The sequence below is a fragment of the Scophthalmus maximus genome, chromosome 6 (assembly GCF_022379125.1).
Source record: "Scophthalmus maximus strain ysfricsl-2021 chromosome 6, ASM2237912v1, whole genome shotgun sequence".
Classification (NCBI taxonomy): Eukaryota; Metazoa; Chordata; class Actinopteri; order Pleuronectiformes; family Scophthalmidae; genus Scophthalmus; species Scophthalmus maximus.
The window spans coordinates 22916455-22935879 of NC_061520.1; the positions used below are offsets into that span (position 1 = coordinate 22916455).

General features: G+C 40.9%; 2 protein-coding genes across 2 annotated transcripts; one reads left to right on the forward strand and one right to left on the reverse strand.

Annotated features, from left to right (window-relative positions):
* Positions 1-5274: 5274 nt before the first annotated feature.
* Positions 5275-13333, forward strand: LOC118310107 (bactericidal permeability-increasing protein). The gene is made up of 17 exons (XM_035632925.2): positions 5275-5347; positions 5588-5640; positions 7250-7357; positions 7442-7556; positions 7645-7776; positions 7881-8036; positions 8159-8222; positions 9375-9435; positions 9522-9613; positions 9735-9911; positions 9995-10054; positions 10136-10303; positions 10389-10456; positions 10562-10604; positions 10686-10749; positions 12545-12621; positions 12786-13333. The coding sequence occupies exons 3-17, from the start codon at positions 7255-7257 to the stop codon at positions 12825-12827; spliced, it is 1422 nt and encodes a 473-aa protein (XP_035488818.1). The 5' UTR covers positions 5275-5347; positions 5588-5640; positions 7250-7254; the 3' UTR covers positions 12828-13333.
* Positions 13317-19183, reverse strand: cdk5rap1 (CDK5 regulatory subunit associated protein 1). Its single transcript, XM_035632924.2, has 13 exons — positions 18681-19183; positions 18488-18591; positions 18362-18396; positions 18140-18240; positions 17843-18053; positions 17610-17730; positions 16457-16687; positions 16119-16216; positions 15978-16033; positions 15433-15563; positions 15164-15313; positions 14822-14962; positions 13317-13723 (listed from the first exon to the last, which is right to left on the reverse strand). The coding sequence occupies exons 1-13, from the start codon at positions 18964-18966 to the stop codon at positions 13646-13648; spliced, it is 1743 nt and encodes a 580-aa protein (XP_035488817.1). The 5' UTR covers positions 18967-19183; the 3' UTR covers positions 13317-13645.
* Between the last annotated feature and the right edge of the window lie 242 nt (positions 19184-19425).

Here is a 19425-nt window from a genome sequence, read left to right on the forward strand (position 1 = left end):
AGGAGAGTGTGATGGTTAACGCTGAACTCTGTCTGAACTCCTCCGCAGACTCACTCCTGCACCTCCTCTGTAGCGAGGTGCAGGAGTATCTCCAGCCTCGGTTTCATCTCCAATAGGTGAACACAAAGCCCTTTCTGTGCCGACTGTCATCAGGCTTGACAACGATGTGTGTCCGTGTGCGTGCGTGCGTGCGCGCGTGAATCTGACCCGCCCTCTGTTCTCACTCCGGAATAGTTTCTTGATGATGATTCTGCATATGGGATGAGGCTCTCGTTCATGTCCTGAGTCCTGGTGACATGTGGTTGATGAATAATACATGTGAATTTTAACACATCATAAGTCAGACCTAGATCTAGGTTACAGAAAAGTGCCTTTAACAGCTACTCTAAAGCTTGCATATGTCTTCATAGTCTTTATGCTAAGCAAAGATAAGACAAACTGAAATAACTATCTAATGGCTATAGCTTCATATTTAACAGGTGGACAAATAGGAGAGAAAAGAAAACGGACAGATAAATAAATGAAAACAATTTTAAGGACTAAAAAACATTTGCAACACATACATAAGGACATCTATGAGTGTATATTATTGTACAGTATTTGCAAACACTTTTTAATATTATTCCAACTACATTTAACAATATTGTACATTCTCTATACAACAGCCTCCGCTGATGAACAGATTAGTTATAGTTGTGCAACCACTTATTAAACATTTATATAGTACTTAAAAATGCCAAATTGTGGGTTAAGGTAAAGTGGTATCATGCATTGAAATAAGTACTACAATGTAGCTCTGAATCTAGTTCCTCCAATTTCATTTAAAAGATGAATATGGAAATTATATATTTTACAGAAAAGATTTCCACTTATCAATGACAGAGGTCATTGCCGCTGTTATGTTTGTTTTTGTTGTTTTGCTCCGTGCAGTCCATTAATTGCAATTTTTGTATACCAAATACCCAGAACCGTTTTGCTGTGAGGCAACAGTACTAACCACTGCGGTATTTCTTAGGCCAAGTTTCCTGGCAGAGGTAGTAACTAGCACCAGTGGAGTCTGCAAATTGAACACTTTTCTTTGAATTTTAATTCCTGTGATTTAATCTCTTAATGGTTTGTTTTTAATTAATTTGCTTCAACTTGGCTATAGTGTGGAAGTGCCAGCAATGCTCGGAGCAGCAGTTATACGAGCAGAAGTAACACAAAGAACAGTAACGGTGGACGCTGTTGGAACATCAAATAGCCTAGACATAGTCAGCATGTTCCCACACACTGAAGCTGAGCTGTGTGAACTAATAACAAGTAAACTTAGTTAAAGCGGAATAGATTTAAACACCACAGCAACAAAGGAAGGTGAAGGTGAAAAGACTCGTCAGCTGTGGATCAAGTGTTTTGTGCACTTCCAGCCACTAGATGTCACTAGAGGTCATTCAGCAGTAGACCGTTTAAACGTCACACCTTTTTCGAATGATTCCAAAACGCCTTCACAAAAACTGTTAACACTGTGATGATCATAGTTCTTCAGATTAGAGTTTAGAGACAGGCTAGAGACAGTGTGAAATTGATTCGTGACGCCAAACAGGAACTTCAACTTAACGGAACTGAAAGAAGATAAGGTAGAATGTTGATTGGGTAATAACTGATTATTAATAAAGGATGTTGCCTGGTCATACAAAATGAACTTCTCCTTGTGTTTTTGATGTGGAATTAACTTTCAGTGTATGTCACTTAATATTTCTCTGTGATTTTTTTTCTTTTATCAGTTCAGTGTGCTGTCTCAGGTGATGGAAGAAATTATACTAACTGTCCTTAGTCTATGATTTAGTTTGTGGTATTTTCACTAAACACATTTTTTTTACACACATCTGAGTGCAATATAAACTAAAGCAGCACCAGTGCCTATTTTACCTTATTAATCAAGCCTTGATAACATTACAATTACCTGATAGTGAAAATGGTACGGGAATACAGAAATTCAGCCATAAACTCTTCTTTTCTTCTTTTTGAGGTTTGCTCTACCCCCCGTTTAAGGGGCAACTAAACCCTTATATTTTATACATTCATCTATTTATTTTTGCACTGTGTTTTCAGAGCCTCGTGACGTCATGATAATGTAAGATCTATGGACCGAGTCGGAATATACAAGCAGGGTCAGTGGGGGAAACACTGATGCACATGGGCAGTGGGTCACTAGCAAAGCCAAACGCTAGAAAACATTTTCAGCTCATGCACGAGGCGAGCAATATTCTTACAAGAGACTATTCTTTGTGTCCAGTACACGTTTCCTATTACACATCCATGGCCACGTCTAAAAAGCAGAACACTGGCTAACCACAGCCTGCGTCTCTCACACAATGCTGCTGGTGAAATGAGGATTGGCCAAGGCACAGTGTCAAAACAGAAGATTATTTACAAGAACTTGGTGCAAGGCCATGGAAAATAAACTTAGAATCAATTAATAGAAGTGTAGTTTACAACCATCTGACCCAGGAATGGTGCAGGAGTATCTCCAGCCTCGGTTTCATCTCCAATAGGTGAACACAAAGCCCTTTCTGTGCCGACTGTCATCAGGCTTGACAACGATGTGTGTCCGTGTGCGTGCGTGCGCGCATGAATCTGACCCGCCCTCTGTTCTCACTCTGGAATAGTTTCTTGATGATGTTTCTGCATATGGGATGAGGCTCTCGTTCATGTCCTGAGTCCTGGTGACATGTGGTTGATGAATAATACATGTGAATTTTAACACATCATAAGTCAGACCTAGATCTAGGTTACAGAAAAGTGCCTGTAACAGCTACTCTAAAGCTTGCATATGTCTTCATAGTCTTTATGCTAAGCAAAGATAAGACAAACTGAAATAACTATCTAATGGCTATAGCTTCATATTTAACAGGTGGACAAATAGGAGAGAAAAGAAAACGGACAGATAAATAAATGAAAACAATTTTAAGGACTAAAAAACATTTGCAACACATACATAAGGACATCTATGAGTGTATATTATTGTACAGTATTTGCAAACACTTTTTAATATTATTCCAACTACATTTAACAATATTGTACATTCTCTATACAACAGCCTCCGCTGATGAACAGATTAGTTATAGTTGTGCAACCACTTATTAAACATTTATATAGTACTTAAAAATGCCAAATTGTGGGTTAAGGTAAAGTGGTATCATGCATTGAAATAAGTACTACAATGTAGCTCTGAATCTAGTTCCTCCAATTTCATTTAAAAGATGAATATGGAAATTATATATTTTACAGAAAAGATTTCCCCTTATCAATGACAGAGGTCAATGCCGCTGTTATGTTTGTTTTTGTTGTTTTGCTCCGTGCAGTCCATTAATTGCAATTTTTGTATACCAAATACCCAGAACCGTTTTGCTGTGAGGCAACAGTACTAACCACTGCGGTATTTCTTAGGCCAAGTTTCCTGGCAGAGGTAGTAACTAGCACCAGTGGAGTCTGCAAATTGAACACTTTTCTTTGAATTTTAATTCCTGTGATTTAATCTCTTAATGGTTTGTTTTTAATTAATTTGCTTCAACTTGGCTATAGTGTGGAAGTGCCAGCAATGCTCGGAGCAGCAGTTATACGAGCAGAAGTAACACAAAGAACAGTAACGGTGGACGCTGTTGGAACATCAAATAGCCTAGACATAGTCAGCATGTTCCCACACACTGAAGCTGAGCTGTGTGAACTAATAACAAGTAAACTTAGTTAAAGCGGAATAGATTTAAACACCACAGCAACAAAGGAAGGTGAAGGTGAAAAGACTCGTCAGCTGTGGATCAAGTGTTTTGTGCACTTCCAGCCACTAGATGTCACTAGAGGTCATTCAGCAGTAGACCGTTTAAACGTCACACCTTTTTCGAATGATTCCAAAACGCCTTCACAAAAACTGTTAACACTGTGATGATCATAGTTCTTCAGATTAGAGTTTAGAGACAGGCTAGAGACAGTGTGAAATTGATTCGTGACGCCAAACAGGAACTTCAACTTAACGGAACTGAAAGAAGATAAGGTAGAATGTTGATTGGGTAATAACTGATTATTAATAAAGGATGTTGCCTGGTCATACAAAATGAACTTCTCCTTGTGTTTTTGATGTGGAATTAACTTTCAGTGTATGTCACTTAATATTTCTCTGTGATTTTTTTTCTTTTATCAGTTCAGTGTGCCGTCTCAGGTGATGGAAGAAATTATACTAACTGTCCTTAGTCTATGATTTAGTTTGTGGTATTTTCATTAAACACATTTTTTTTTACACACATCTGAGTGCAATATAAACTAAAACAGCACCAGTGCCTATTTTACCTTATTAATCAAGCCTTGATAACATTACAATTACCTGATAGTGAAAATGGTACGGGAATACAGAAATTCAGCCATAAACTATTCTTTTCTTCTTTTTGAGGTTTGCTCTACCCCCCGTTTAAGGGGCAACTAAACCCTTATATTTTATTCATTCATCTATTTATTTTTGCACTGTGTTTTCAGAGCCTCGTGACGTCATGATAATGTAAGATCTATGGACCGAGTCGGAATATACAAGCAGGGTCAGTGGGGGAAACACTGATGCACATGGGCAGTGGGTCACTAGCAAAGCCAAACGCTAGAAAACATTTTCAGCTCATGCACGAGGCGAGCAATATTCTTACAAGAGACTATTCTTTGTGTCCAGTACACGTTTCCTATTACACATCCATGGCCACGTCTAAAAAGCAGAACACTGGCTAACCACAGCCTGCGTCTCTCACACAATGCTGCTGGTGAAATGAGGATTGGCCAAGGCACAGTGTCAAAACAGAAGATTATTTACAAGAACTTGGTGCAAGGCCATGGAAAATAAACTTAGAATCAATTAATAGAAGTGTAGTTTATAACCATCTGACCCAGGAATGTCTGACACACGAGTAGACCCTGTTCTGTCCCTGATGAGAGGAAAAGCACGATATTCATCTTCCTGTGTCATGATGGCAAACACCCAAAGATGAAAAATAATGAAATTCACAACAAGAAGATTAGTTCCATGCTGCTGCACAGTTTAACAGCAGCAGAAGCAGAATACTGTAGTTTGATAAACACTGTTCCGCCATGCCATTTGCTTCTTCTCCTAAATATGTCAAATACTTGCGATTGTTAAGTTTGATGAGGTGTGAAGGTGCAGGTCTAACAAAACTGCACCGACACACAGACTTGATCTGTAAGAACTACTTCCTCATTCTCGGGTTAAGTATCTTACTGGAAATTCAACCGAGGAACTAGAAACCAGACTTATCAGCAGGAGACCAACTTACAATCACCTGCTCGTTTGTCAAACTTTTAAAGGTGTAGTTCGGTGAGTTTCCAATGCAAACAACACTCAGATTAATGTTTAAGCAACACTGCTGGGCTTTTGTGATTTTGACGGGATTGGATGAGAGCTTATCAGTGAGGCAACCAATAGACACTTCACACACAAAGTTTGCTTACTGTTGCATTCAGGGATCTTCCGCCGGCCAAGTCCAGTTTCCTTATTGAGTTATTGCATTAGAGGTCATGTGTGTCTCGTTCCTGTTTGACTCTGACTTATTGGCAGTCATTCTGGCATACCAGGAGAAACAGCCTGGTCCGGACAAACTGCTGCTTCAGGTAAGAGTGAGTCTATATTCACTGTATGGGGCCACATTAACAGACATTTTTTGGGGGGAGATTCTCTAAGATGACTTTAAACAACGATGATCCAAATACTTACACTGTATGTCAAAATGTGTGTCAGTGAAGTCTAAGTTGTATTCACTCGACTTGACTGCAGTGTTAATTGATTCAGATTCCTATGGCGGAAGGGATGTGCCTTTCCACAGTGCTTCGGGGGTAGTGTAAAGCATATTTATCATTTAAAGTGTATGTATGGATATGTCTGCAAGAGCTAACGTGAAGAATGTCTATATCTGGAAAATGAAATATTAAGTATCGGTTTCCTTTATTCTTTTCATGAAGTTTGTTGTGCTCTGATTTGAGAAGCAAACAATTTAGACCAGTATAACATGTTGCGTAAATTGTGTCTTGAGGCTAAAATGCAGATAATGTGAGACATATCTAACATTCTGTGCATTGTCAGTGTCAAGGTTGCTTGTGTTTAAGGTTGTATTTTTCATTTTGATGAAGTATAACTGCTTTGACTAAATGAAGTGCTGGTGTCTTGGTATATGTCATCTGACACCTAAACAGCTCTTTCATACCTTTTATTAAATGATAACAAGGCCTTTTGTTTATCTAAGTTCATATAATCAAACACTCCACTACACTTCTGACCCACATATAAACAGCCTTAAGCGAGCTCACCACTGTTCATCGTGCCTTAGATTCTTTTTCTATTCAATCAATTATTCAGTCCCTTCTATGCCTCAATCTTAAATGACTGATGGAGCTTTTGAACAGGCACCAACATCATGTGACAGCTGAGTTTTAAAGTCATAGCATCATAGCTTATGCTGATATCTGCATAACACCGCAGTGTCTTAAATGGCATATACCTGGAAGTGCATTTTCTGTAAATCATTATCTCCAAAAAAATGTACATTTGTTGATTCAAAAAATTCACACTTATGATGAAAAAATTAAAAAAAATGGTGGACTTGGCCTTTAATCTTGGCCTAATTAAATAAAGCTCCCCCTTGCCTGCTGACATATCAGCAGTCATGAGGTCCGACAGTCGGCTCTTTCACAGACCTCAACTGAAGCAAGAGTCCCCAACACAAGGCAGTGGTGGAAACTATAGGTACATTTGATCTTAAAGTACTCCGCACAACAATGTGAATATAGATAATAGAGGACATTTAGTTGAACTGAAGTATTTTGACATTGTTACATTGTAATATTAACTTGAGTACTCCTCCCACCACTGACCAAAGGACGCTTCACTGCGGCAAGTCTTCAAATAGCTCCAAAATTACTTTTGAAAATGAAAAACTACAAAGGCAGCCTACTGAGTGGATTATATTTATCGTGGACATTAAATGTTGAAACTAGTGAAAACAGAAGCTGTGACTGACATTAATGTTATGATTTGATAATCGTCAATGAAATGGGATATTTCAGAGTTTAAGGAAGAAGTTACTTGTAAAATACCGAAGTTTTGTTTTATTGCTTGCAGAGCAGCAAACATGTCAACCACACAAAAGCCGGATCTTTGCCTAATTCATGGGGCCTAAGATAAAGAGTTTTGCTGACGATCTTGTTCCCTTTTATCTCTCGACAGTCACAATGTCCCTGTGCTGTCTGCTCATTCTGGTGGCTGTCATCCCTATGACCTCAGGCACCAATCCTGGAGTGAAGGTCAAGCTAACAGAAAAAGGCCTTGAATATGGTGAGGTTTACAGCAAGAGCATCCTGTATTAGTTGAAACGCAGTTTCATAATTTTAATCATTAAATTGCCTTTTCTTTTTTTAGGCAGACAACTGGGCATGGTTTCAATCCAGCAGAAACTTAAGAGCATCAAAGTCCCAGATATCTCGGGGAAGCAGAAAGTGTCTCCCATTGGCAAAGTCCGGTACAGTTTGTCAAAGTAAGGCTGCTCTGCAGTAGCACTCCTGGACTTTATGTTGGAAAATGTGTTGTACACCTTTACAAAACAAGCATTTTGTTTATTCCAGCATGCAAATAGTGAATGTGGGATTACCGAAGTCTGCGGTGGATCTTGTGCCGGGGACCGGCGTCAAACTGTCTATCGGGAACGCCTTCATCAGTCTGCATGGAAACTGGAGGGTCAAGTATCTCCGGGTAATGTGAGTGAGAAAAGATCTTCCTCTTATACAGTACAGGTGAATCCATTTTGGGTTGTTTTTTTTGGCAGCAGCAGTGATTCCTCTCTCTCTCTTTCTCTTGAAAGAAAGGACAGAGGCTCATTTGATTTGAATGTGAAAGGACTTACTATCAGCACAAGTATTGCCGTCAAGAGCGATGAGACAGGCCGACCAGCGGTCAGCAGTGTCAACTGTGCGGCCACTGTCGGCAGCGTGAGCATCAAGTTCCACGGTGGAGCCAGGTAAAATAGGCCCTGCATGTCTGGTATTGTTTAAACCGTGTGAAGGAACGGTACTGTCGGTTTCTTGTCACGCTTTGTGCACTGCAAACTCCCATAATCTATGTGGTTGCCTTTTTTTCCAGCTGGCTGTACAATCTCTTCAAGAAATTCGTCAATAAGGCTCTGAGAAATGCGCTGCAGAAACAGGTGAGGGCAAACCAGCCTTGTACCAAACGTTTTAAATGCTGTAACAAGTATCTTATTTCACCACTAGGGGTCGCCCTGACTGCAGCTAAAAGATACTTGCGAGGAGACTCCAGTTCAGACTTGTCCACAAAGCTGCTCGGAGCTTTTACAGGGGAGCCCCTAACCTTAAAGAGGGTGTGAGGTTGCACCCATTGCTATGGATGACATCATGTTTCATGGACTTACTCAGCATATCTACAGTAAAAGTACCATTAAATTAATGTGAAACTACAAGTAAAAGTCTGGCATTCAAACTACTACATGTAGGTAGAGAAGTATCATCAGTAAACTGTACTTAAAGTATCGGAAGTAAAAGCACTGGCTCTGCAGTAAAATGGCTCCTGTGAATGATAAGTCATTGTGTGTATATGACATTAATAGATTGTTGTCACTGACATGGGCTTTAGCACTGGGGGAAGGGGGATCGACAGACTACCCAGGGCCCAAGGTTGGGTGTTTGTAATTAGTGTTTTCTCAGTAATTAGTGTCATAACATAAATTAAAAATTGGCTGAATACATTGGTTGAGAGACTGAAAAATGTATTTCAAAAAATAGTGGAGGTTCTCTGAGGACCCTCTCACCCCTTACAACATCACAGAGACTGCCTATGATTACAGCCCAGAATTGTATGCTACACCCCTGGTTACTGATCTTTATCTTTATCTTTATTTTATTTATCAGGGACAGTGCATATTAACTAAAACATTTCTGTAAATATGACAGCTTTAACCAAAAGGCTAGTTTTCATCTGCAGTCCCTGGCCAGATGTTACAATAGGCTCCCTAAAAAGCAAATAAACAACACAAGATGGGTTGAGAAAAAAACACACATTATCTAGGATAAAAGAAACACTTGTGATAAAACATTAATAAATAGAAAAGTCAGAAGTCCAAGTACATGAAGCATGCAAATCAAAAAAGAAGCAGCATCAGGCAGACACCAATCAAGGCAGACAGGACTTAGCATAGCAATAGCATATAGCACATACAGCGAGGCATGCATCAGCACATTAAGCAGTGTTAGACAGTTATTTGTCAGTCAAAGCATACAGCACATTGATGCCTTGATGCCTTTATGTGTCAGCTGCATTTCTTTGTTCTTCATTGTTGCAGATCTGCCCTCTGGTGGCTAATGCAGTATCTGATTTGAACCCTCATTTGAAGACCCTCAACGGTAAAAGCATCCATGTGAAAACAACGTGCATCAAACGTGTTAATGTCACGAACATGCTGAACATACAACTTTCTTCTTTACTGCAGTTTTAGCCAAGGTGGACAAGTATGCCGAGATCGAATATTCCATGGTGTCATCGCCCACTGTTTCAAAGTCTTCAATAGACTTGAGCTTGAAGGTAAAGAGTTACTTCTGGTCAGTTGCTGCACATTGATACCATTCGACATTTTAGAATCAGAAAGCTCAATAGGATTATTCTTTTCCTACCTCACACTTCTTCTTCTTCTTCTGTATTTCAGGGTGAGTTTTACAACATAGGGAAGCATCGGGAGCCGCCGTTCTCCCCCGCCGCCTTTTACCTGCCGCCCCAGGTCAACAACATGTTGTACATCGGCATGTCTGCCTACACTGCCAACTCTGCAGGATTCGCCTACAACACAGCTGGAGCCCTCAGCCTCTACATCACCGACGACATGGTGAGCCGCGCCCGCCTGATTCCTTGATGACTTTACTTACATGCCGTCACACGGATCTAAAACCTCTCTCTCTGTCACAACAGATCCCGCAAAGCTCTCCCATCCGACTCACCACCAGGACGTTTGGAGCCTTCATCCCGCAGGTGACAACACATTCCACTGAAACGATGATAAAACGCAACCGTCCTTGGCAATTTGTCAACCATGTCTCTGTGTATTCTCAGATAGCCAAGCGCTTCCCAGGTTTGATGATGAAACTGCTGCTGAAGACGGAGAAAGCTCCCGCCGTCACCTTTGAACCCAACAATGTGACCATTCAGGCCAGCGCCGCAGTGACGGCCTACGCCATCCAACCCAACGCCACACTTTCCCCTCTCTTTGTCCTAAACTTGGTAGGTCACACAGCTGGCGTGATTAAAACCCATTCTGGGATTTAGAAAACCACTGAAACTCAACTCACCATAATCCAATTTCCAGGAGACCAGTGTCAGCGCCAAAGTGTTTGTCAGTGGCATGAGGCTGGCTGGAGCTGTCACCCTCAACAAGTGAGTTACTAAAAAAATTGCGGCTTGTTCTTGGAGGAGAAAAATGGGGCCAAAAGATCCTTGTAAAGATGAACACCACGGTCTAATTTTGCCTCATTTGCACAGAATGGATCTGACCCTGAGGACAAGTTATGTGGGAGATTTTCAGGTGAGAGGTGCATTGTAACACGAGTCACAGTTTATAGCATCAGAACGAACTTACCAAACTAAACTATCCCTAACCTGACAGGTCCGATCCCTCGACAGCATCCTGCAATTGGTCCTCAAAGTGGTTGTGATACCCAAAGTGAATGGTGAGTTTATGCCTTTTCAGTGCTCAAGTAAAGCAGTTGCTCAAGCTTTTGTGTGGAGGTCAGTCCCAAGGAGTTCAGGAAGAGTTCAAGGGTAATTATTTAGACTATTATTTTCTGCGTTTAAAATTCGACGTATAGTTGATGCCTTCATTTGAAGCTGACTGTACCAGTGGGTCCCAACCTCTTTGTCTGGGTTAGGCCTTGTCAGATGAGCTCACGTATCAACACCACCCAACATTTTTAACTAAATCACATTTAACACTCTTAATCATATAAAGAGGGATTTTGATAAATCAGTTTAGCCAATTATTGGATGGATTGACCTTGAATATGTACCTCCATGCTTTTTAATATATCTTAACAACTGTTTGGTGCACACTGCAGAAAGAGGTTATTTGTGAAAACTTTGATTCCCTGAACTTTTATCTAATCTAACTTTCATTGTATTGAATAGCTTGATGACTTAATAACTGCAAAACAAAGTACCAACACATTTACACTCATACTGCTGCTGCTTGGAATGAGATAAGTAGGAGGATTCAGGAATTACTTTGAGCCATTTTGACTTCTCTGCCTGTCATCTGATTTTCATCTATTCCCAATGGCACTCAGTAGAGCACATACCTCTACCAAGGCCAAACAATCTTACACATTTGTCCAGCTCTTACAATAGAAAATAGAAGGAAAAGGGAATTAATTTGATAATCTAAATCAAAGTGTACAAACTTATTGATCTCAACAAAATAAGTAAAAATACTTATGTTGTTACAAAAAATGTATATAAACAGCCATATACAATTTCCCGAAAACTAAATATGTTGCCTCCTCTAACCAGATCCACACCAACATTTTATGGATTCTTCCCTCCACCAAGTGTGGTGCAAATCAGTTCAGTACTTTCAGTGAATTCGTGCTGACATATAAAAATTTGGTGTTTGGGTGTTGCAACTTCCCATGGTTGAAGGAAGAAGCCTGAGCAATCATCCAATCGCAGCTGGTTTGTTTATTGGTAAGTGGGAGAACAGATATACTACAGACCAGCCTTGCCAACATATTTTCTTCCTGAGCACAATTACTGAAGTACCCTCTGGGGTACAAGTCACTGGACTAAACTATAGTGATGCATTCACAGGCCCTCCTAAATGATCTATTGATGGGCTTCAGTTAATTCAGAACTCTGATATATAAACCGAAGAATGAAAACACGTTGAGTCAGTTTTGTACTCCCATCCAATTTTTTTTATAACTGATTTAAGTATTTTACTCGAACACAAAGCCCTCCATGAATTAGGGTGTGTATATGCAGACACATTCAATGTATGTCTCACCACGCTCTCTCAGATCACCTTCTGACAATTTCATGAATGTCCTTTACCCCACCGTCAGAGGAAATGTAGATTTCTAATAAACATTATACCCCCTAAACTATGGAAGACCCTAATTCAAACTCAGATTACTCTTTTAAACAACAATGTATTTGTCTTAATAGAAGAGCCTTGCACACTGACTGTCTTTATATTTATCATGTCATTTTATATTTCAAGTTAAGAAAAATTTCCATTTTCACTCTAATTGTTTAAACTCATTAATGACTCTTATCTTGTGTGTTGTGTTTACTAAATTTCCTTTTTCACACTCATCTATTCTATGTTCTCTTTATGTAAACCACTTTGAACTGCATTTATTGTATGTATTTTAGACTGTGTTATAAATCCAGCGCCTATAGTATTATTATAATGTTTGCCTCATTGGATGTGTGACTAGTTTATTCAAAGTTATTGATTTGTCTCCGCAGTTCAACTTGCAAAGGGATACCCACTTCCTGCGATTGGAAAAATGAAGCTTGTGAAAACTCAGCTTCAGGTTCTGAAGGTCAGAGACATGAAGTTTTCTATAAAAAGTTTTCTATATGACAGTCATTTTAGTGAGGGCTAACGTGGCATTAGGTAACTTAGGTTCAAGACATATTTTACCAAAATAATTCATAATCTCAAAGCTGATATTAACTGCTGTTGCTTTGCTTCATTTTCCTTTAGGACTACATGCTGATTGGGACAGATGTTGAGTTCACAGGTTAAAATGACTTCCTCAAATCTCCCAGGATTCCTTTGTGAAACAGGGGATGCTATTATGTCTGCACAATCACAGCAAGCACGTCTCTGTCAGGTGGTTACCCGACAGAGACATTTTCTAAGAGACTGAGTGATGCACGAGTGTTAAATCTCCAACAAACCTGAGTGAGAAATGCGGAAATTAATTGGATCTCACCTGGGATTTGTATGATTTCTGGCGTTTCTCCAGCTTTTCCACGAGGTTAATGCGGTCTTGTTATAACGAGAGACATTCTGAAAGGCGGGGGGTTTGCTGCTGTCACCACTATCATCATTTCTGAAGTGAAAAGCTCCCTCTAAAGCAGATCACTGCACTTTCTGCTGCTGACAAATTATTTTCCAAAGTTTCTGTCTCTCACTGAGCGATTGTTCAAATGTGCTGATCCATAAGATTATTTTAAAGCCAGTTTGAAGAATCAAAAAAAAAATGCTTTGACATCAATAAAGCACTACTGCTTATGACAAAACAAAAATCTTGTTTTAATTTGCATGCTCCAAATAGGTTACAGTAACCTACAGTTCAATATGTACATGCACATTCTTGGTGCTGTATAAATAACACATGGTAGTCTCCGTGGCTCATCAGAGCAGTCCAGTGTGACTGTGATTTGACCAAAAACTTCTGCAGTAACCGCCTCGGTGTAGCAAGGAGAAGCAAGTGTGACAGTTTTCCCCAGAGAGAAGAGTTTGTTTCCTGTGGCGTCACCTGTGTTAATCGAAGGCAGGTTTCCACCACGGTTATGTCCGGGGCCACGCGCTCGTCCACCTGCAGCCTCGGCAGAGTCTCACAGTGTCACTGTCTCTCTCAGGGAGCTGTGACCGAGGGCTCGACCTCTCAAGCTCTGGGAGTTGGCCGCCAATATCTACATCGAAAACACAAAAGATCCCCAAATTTACGATTGAATGACGAAATCTCTGAAAACAATGATGCCTTCATTGTTGTGACTGTGATGATTGTCGACATGATGAAATCCCACTGACTTGCAGAAAATGTGGGGGGGTTTTCATGCTGTATTTTTTCTTCATTTTATATGATTTTATGTGAACACCTGATGATTAGAGGTTTATTTTTCATATGTACATACATGTATTATACATATAAAAAAAGCCCAGGTAAACTTTGCTAGTATTTTTGTAAAATAATTCATTAAATATTCTACTGACTAAATAGGCAACAACCAAAGCTTAAAAAACATTATTTATTAAGAATTGGAAGCTCATAAACTCAGGTTATCGGGTTCATGAGGGCTGTGATGGTTCAGTTTGATCAGGTTGATCATCTGATTGTAAAACAAAAATCAAGAAACAAAAGTGTCATTCGTTTTTTAATCAAATGCTCCTGGGTGATTCTCATGAAATCCTCAAAGATCTTATTTTTAGGCATTTAGAAGAATGGATGAAAACATTAATTGACAATTTTGTATCTTCTAGAACATTTTTCCAAAATCACAAAAAAATCTCATTACTGCAGAAGTCTGAAAGCAGCAAAACCATTCGATTACACCGCATTTTACTTCAAATAACATTTTCAAAATGGATTACTAACAGTCATGCAAAGATAGTTGAAATTCCAGGGAAAAAAGTATATTCTTATTTACTTTTGACAGATTTTTCTCATTAACGTGACACCTTCCAATCAGGTTTAAGGGCTGAATCCTGATTAGTGCACAGAGATGCATGACATCACTTTTTCCCAAAGGAGCCACGCCCACTTCAAACCAGGAAGAACAACACAGGAGAAAGGACCCTTGTGTTCCTAAAGACTGTTTTTAACTCTTAAAGCATTATCGTTTACAGTTTGGTATTTCAGTGGTAATTTCACTAATGTCACTTGTTAGGCAGCATTAAGACGAATACCAATACATCTTTGATCATTTTATATCTGCTAATATCTGCCATATCTATTAGTCTCTATTTTAATGAACAATTTAAAATAAATATCTGACAGAACCAAACCCTACCTTCACTAGCACGTAGTCTCCAGCATTGATCCCTGCAGCGTTGGATTCTTCAGGCGGAACAACAACATCCTTTTTGGGAAAAATCACTTTCACGTTGCCCTCAGCTCTCCCACACAGGTCCTCGGCAGATCTTTTACTTTCCTGCGTCAAAGTGGAACCCAGTGATGAGCAGTGGTACAGTACAGTGCTACTTGGATGACTACTTTACCCATGAGCAGCTTTACAAATTAATAATTCAATTTCTGTATGGCATGTTTAGAAAAGTAAACGTAGATATAATATCCACGTGCTAATCAACGCAATGCTAATGAGTCAGTGTTGAACCCGGTGTGCAGTACTCACTCCCTCCACTAGGACAAGCTGTGTGCTGCCGACGAGAGCAGCGTTGACCCTCGTAGCTTCCTTCCTGAACACACTGATACACTCCTCCAGCCTCCGCTGCTTCAATTCTGCTGGCACGTCATCTTGCAGTCGATGGAAGGCTTGGGTTTTCTGAGGGAGACAAGGGAGACTCACTTCTTAAAATGAAAGTTTCCGATTCAATTTTTTTAATCGATTCCAAACCTTTTTTTTTTCGTGTAAGTGTACATCAAAGAGCCACAGGAGCTCACCTTCCTCATACTGTAGGCAAAGAGGAATCCCACATTGTAGCCCACGTCTCTGATCAGAGACAGAGTCTGTTTGTGGTCATCGTCCGTTTCGCCACAGAAGCCTGAGATGAAGTCACTGCTGAGACTCACCTCTGACCCAGACAGAAATAATGATAAACGAGTGAGTTTAAAAGTTATTACTTCCCCAGGGAAACATCACATTCTTATAGGGAAAGCCAGGATTTTTTTAATAAATTAAATTTCAAGTAAAACTCACAATACATAATAGGTGTTTTAATGATTTTGGACCACTTAGGTTATAATGGTTATATGTGGATCTCAATTCCAGCAGACAACCCGAAAACACACACCACACATCTTTCTACAGTAAATGGTATATCTGCTGGGCCTCTTGAGGACAACTCTGGCCAAGTAATGTGCAGATTCCTTACTGAGTGCAAGATGGGAAAAAATGTCATCATTTAGTAAAGAAAAATGATAAAGAATGAAATATATCTATTATTCGATAATCATTGGGACAAATTAAAAGGAAAAACGTGACCTACCAGGGATGATTGTCTTAATGTTCTCCACAAGATCAAGATAAGCCTCTCTTGTGTAGCTGCAAGATAGGCAATAGGTGACATTTCAACATACTTTACAAACTGAACTGCTTCCAGTTTGGAAAAAGCGTAGCAGTCTCTTACCCACGGCGCATTGCTTTCAGGACCCGGCTGCTCCCGCTCTGGGCTGGAAGGTGAATCTGTTTGCAAATGTTCCCTCTCTCCGCAATCAGATGCAAAACCTGTGAACAGCAACGTGGAAACCAAGTTAATATGGAAATTATGGACAGATATAGGCAGGGAAACAAGCCTTATTATTCATTTGTCAATTCATATGTGCTCAAACAGGATAATGGCACTTTCTATATATACTGTATTTGCCACCGGACAGTTAGAAATTGACAATGGGCTGTGGTGAGACTGTGTGATCTGGGGAATGTGTTTTCAGCAGCAGGTTCTGTCAACAGAATTAAAAAGCGCACCTCATCAGGAAAGTCCTTGGGGTGAGGGGAGGTGAATCTGATCCTCATGTCGGGATCAATGCGTGACACTCGGTCCAGCAGGTCAGAGAAGCGCAGACCTCCCTGCTTTGTGCGGTAAACCGTCTCAAAGCCCCGGCTGAGGGCAGCCAGGTCCGAGCCACAGAACTGCTCTTCTGACGTGTCTCTGTAGCTGTTCACGTTCTGACCCAGCAACGTCACCTCCTTCACGCCCTGAGGAAAACATCCACCACACAAGAACTAGTCAGGGAAAACAGACACTATTTACTCACACATTTACTCAAAATGTTAAGTTCAAATGAAGAACTGCAGACTAGCATTTGTTAAAACAATGCTGTTCATTTAACTGCACACAACAGAGCTCTAAACGCCAAACTCAGGATATCGATTTTACACCACTAAACAAAAATATCATTTCAGGTACCGATGTTTTGAAGTCAGTCGCTCATACAAAACTTTTTTTCTGAGGACTATTAATTTCACATAGCAATTTTGTGTTCCAAATATTGTTGTCTAACAGTCCTTGGTTTTAACTGAGTATCTTAGCAATGTCCTAGCTTAGCCTCCTACCTTAATATTGCTATCAGTGCATGTCCACTTGTCATAAACAGGAAGTGAGGAAACTGACTGATACCGAGACTATTTTTTAGATGTCAAAGATTCCTTTTTTATTTTTTAAAGATTCTTTTTTGGGGCTTTTTCCACCTTTAATTTCACAGGACAGCAAATTCGAACTCTGGACCTCTGCGTCGAGGCATAAACCTCGAAGTATATGTGTGCCTGCTCTATCCACTGAGCCACCCCGGCCACCTGTCACAGATTCCTAAGATGTCGTTATGAAACCTCAATTACAGAAATGTAATTGAGGCTTGATATTTAGTTTCACCATAAATTTTATCATAAATATAAATAAATTGAAAAAAAAAATAGAAATACAACCAAATAAATAGAATTTGATTTAAGAAAATAAACATATATTTGAACTCAAATGTAAACCTAACCCTAACCCTCACCCTAAACAATGCAGATTTAAAGGCTCATCTCTGTTGGCCGATAATATCGGACGAGCTCTAAACATATCGGCCGATACCGATATATCAGTCGGGCTCTAGTTAGCGTTGAGGTTACAACTTGCCTGGTCAGAGAGCATTTGAACTTCCTCGAGAATGGAGCTGACAGGTCGACTCCTCTCTCTGCCTCTTGTGAAGGGAACAATGCAGTAGCTGCACATGTTGTCACAGCCGCGCATGATGGACCTGCCGGGGTGAAAAAGACACAGACCATGAGACTCACAGGATGTGGTGTGGATGGAGAAGAACTTCCTCTGTAGTATTAAAAAAAAAGAAAGAAGATCATTTACACACTTACACGAAAGCGCTGTATCCCTGAGGAGCAAGGTGCACAGGCATGATGTCAGCGTAGGTCTCCTCCAATGACAGCAGCACGTTGCTTGCCTGGTGACCTCCGTCTGCTACAGTCAAGAGGCGGGGAAGGTCCCTGTAGGCATCCGGGCCAGCGATAACATCCACCAGCTTCTCCCGCTCCAAAAGCTCGGTCTTGAGCCTCTCTGCCATGCAGCCTGGAGAGACACGCCCATTAATATGTTGTTGTTTTTTTTACTGTTGCAGCCGTATGAGAGTCACATGCAAGTTAATCAGTGCCTACCTAAAATCCCAATTTTCATTGGGGTGTGGCTCCTCAGCCGTCTCCTTTTCATAGACGTTAGCTGTTGTAATCGATTCCAAATGGTCTGTTCCGCTTTTTCTCTGTGCAGAGAAAAGTTTGCGCGTCGACGTTAGCTGGTCCCATCTGACGGAGAGAGGGTGCACAGACCTTTCTTGTTCCCACCCAGGATCGTCACACCCTGGGTGTTCCAAGTTGTCTTACCTTATCGAACACGTCACCAGAAGGACGACGTCTGCCTGCGAGCACAAAGACATCGGATGGGGCTGACTGGGATGATACCAGGAGCACGTTTAACTGCTGACATCAAATAACAGAGCTCAACCTTACCTCGTGCAAATCAACCGTGCGTTGATAGCCCTTCCTCTGCAGTATGGACCAGGCTATCTCTGTGTCACTCACATTCATCTGACACCCGTAGGTTTCAAAATACACTGCAACAAAACAACGCATAACACCAGTTCAGCGTTTGTGTCAAAATCCACATTCATCTGCACAAAAGCTTCCAGGCACACGGACCCACCTTTCCTGGAATTGCCCATCTCCAGGTGCTCGGGGAGGTGGGCAGGGGTGTCCGAGTGTCCCGCGTGCACAGCAGGAGTCTTACTGACTGACACGCCTTTGAGGAAATCCTGGAAGCTTGGACCAGAGGGCAGCCGAGTCTTGAACCTGTCGACAGGCGTCCCCCTCTCCTCGGAAGGGACTCTGGCTTTGGCTGCGTGGGAGCAGTACCTGAGCCGGACGCACCTGAAACGCGTCCAGTGGTGGGGACCGGTAAACACGGGTGTTACGGCCCTGAGGAATTCCATGCTGCGTTAGCTTTAGCACCGTCGGGTTTAGCTCGAAGTCCAGCTGCCGCGGCCACTACTCAGTGTCTGACATTGTGTCCCGTTCGCCTTTTTTTTTTTTTTTGAATGCATAAGTTACCGTACGAGTGCTAGCTACGTTGGCTAAATGTCATTCAAGTGTTCGCGACACGTTCGGCCAAAGGTGTGTGTGTTGTGTGTGTGTGTGTGTGGACGTCAAGAGAAGTATCTCCCCAAAACAAGCCCGGGAAGTCGTTGGACTGTCAACTTGTGAACATGTTGCCATGTATGAATAATCGTTTTTGGAACTGTGGCCGAAAATCTACCGTGAAACTGCTGATCTGTAGCTGCCACAAACATCAAAAAAAAAAGATATTATTTGTTTTTGACATGAGGCTGAATTCGGCTGCACACGGGTCAAACTGAAGAAAGTGTGAATACATTGACTCTTCAACGGCGGAG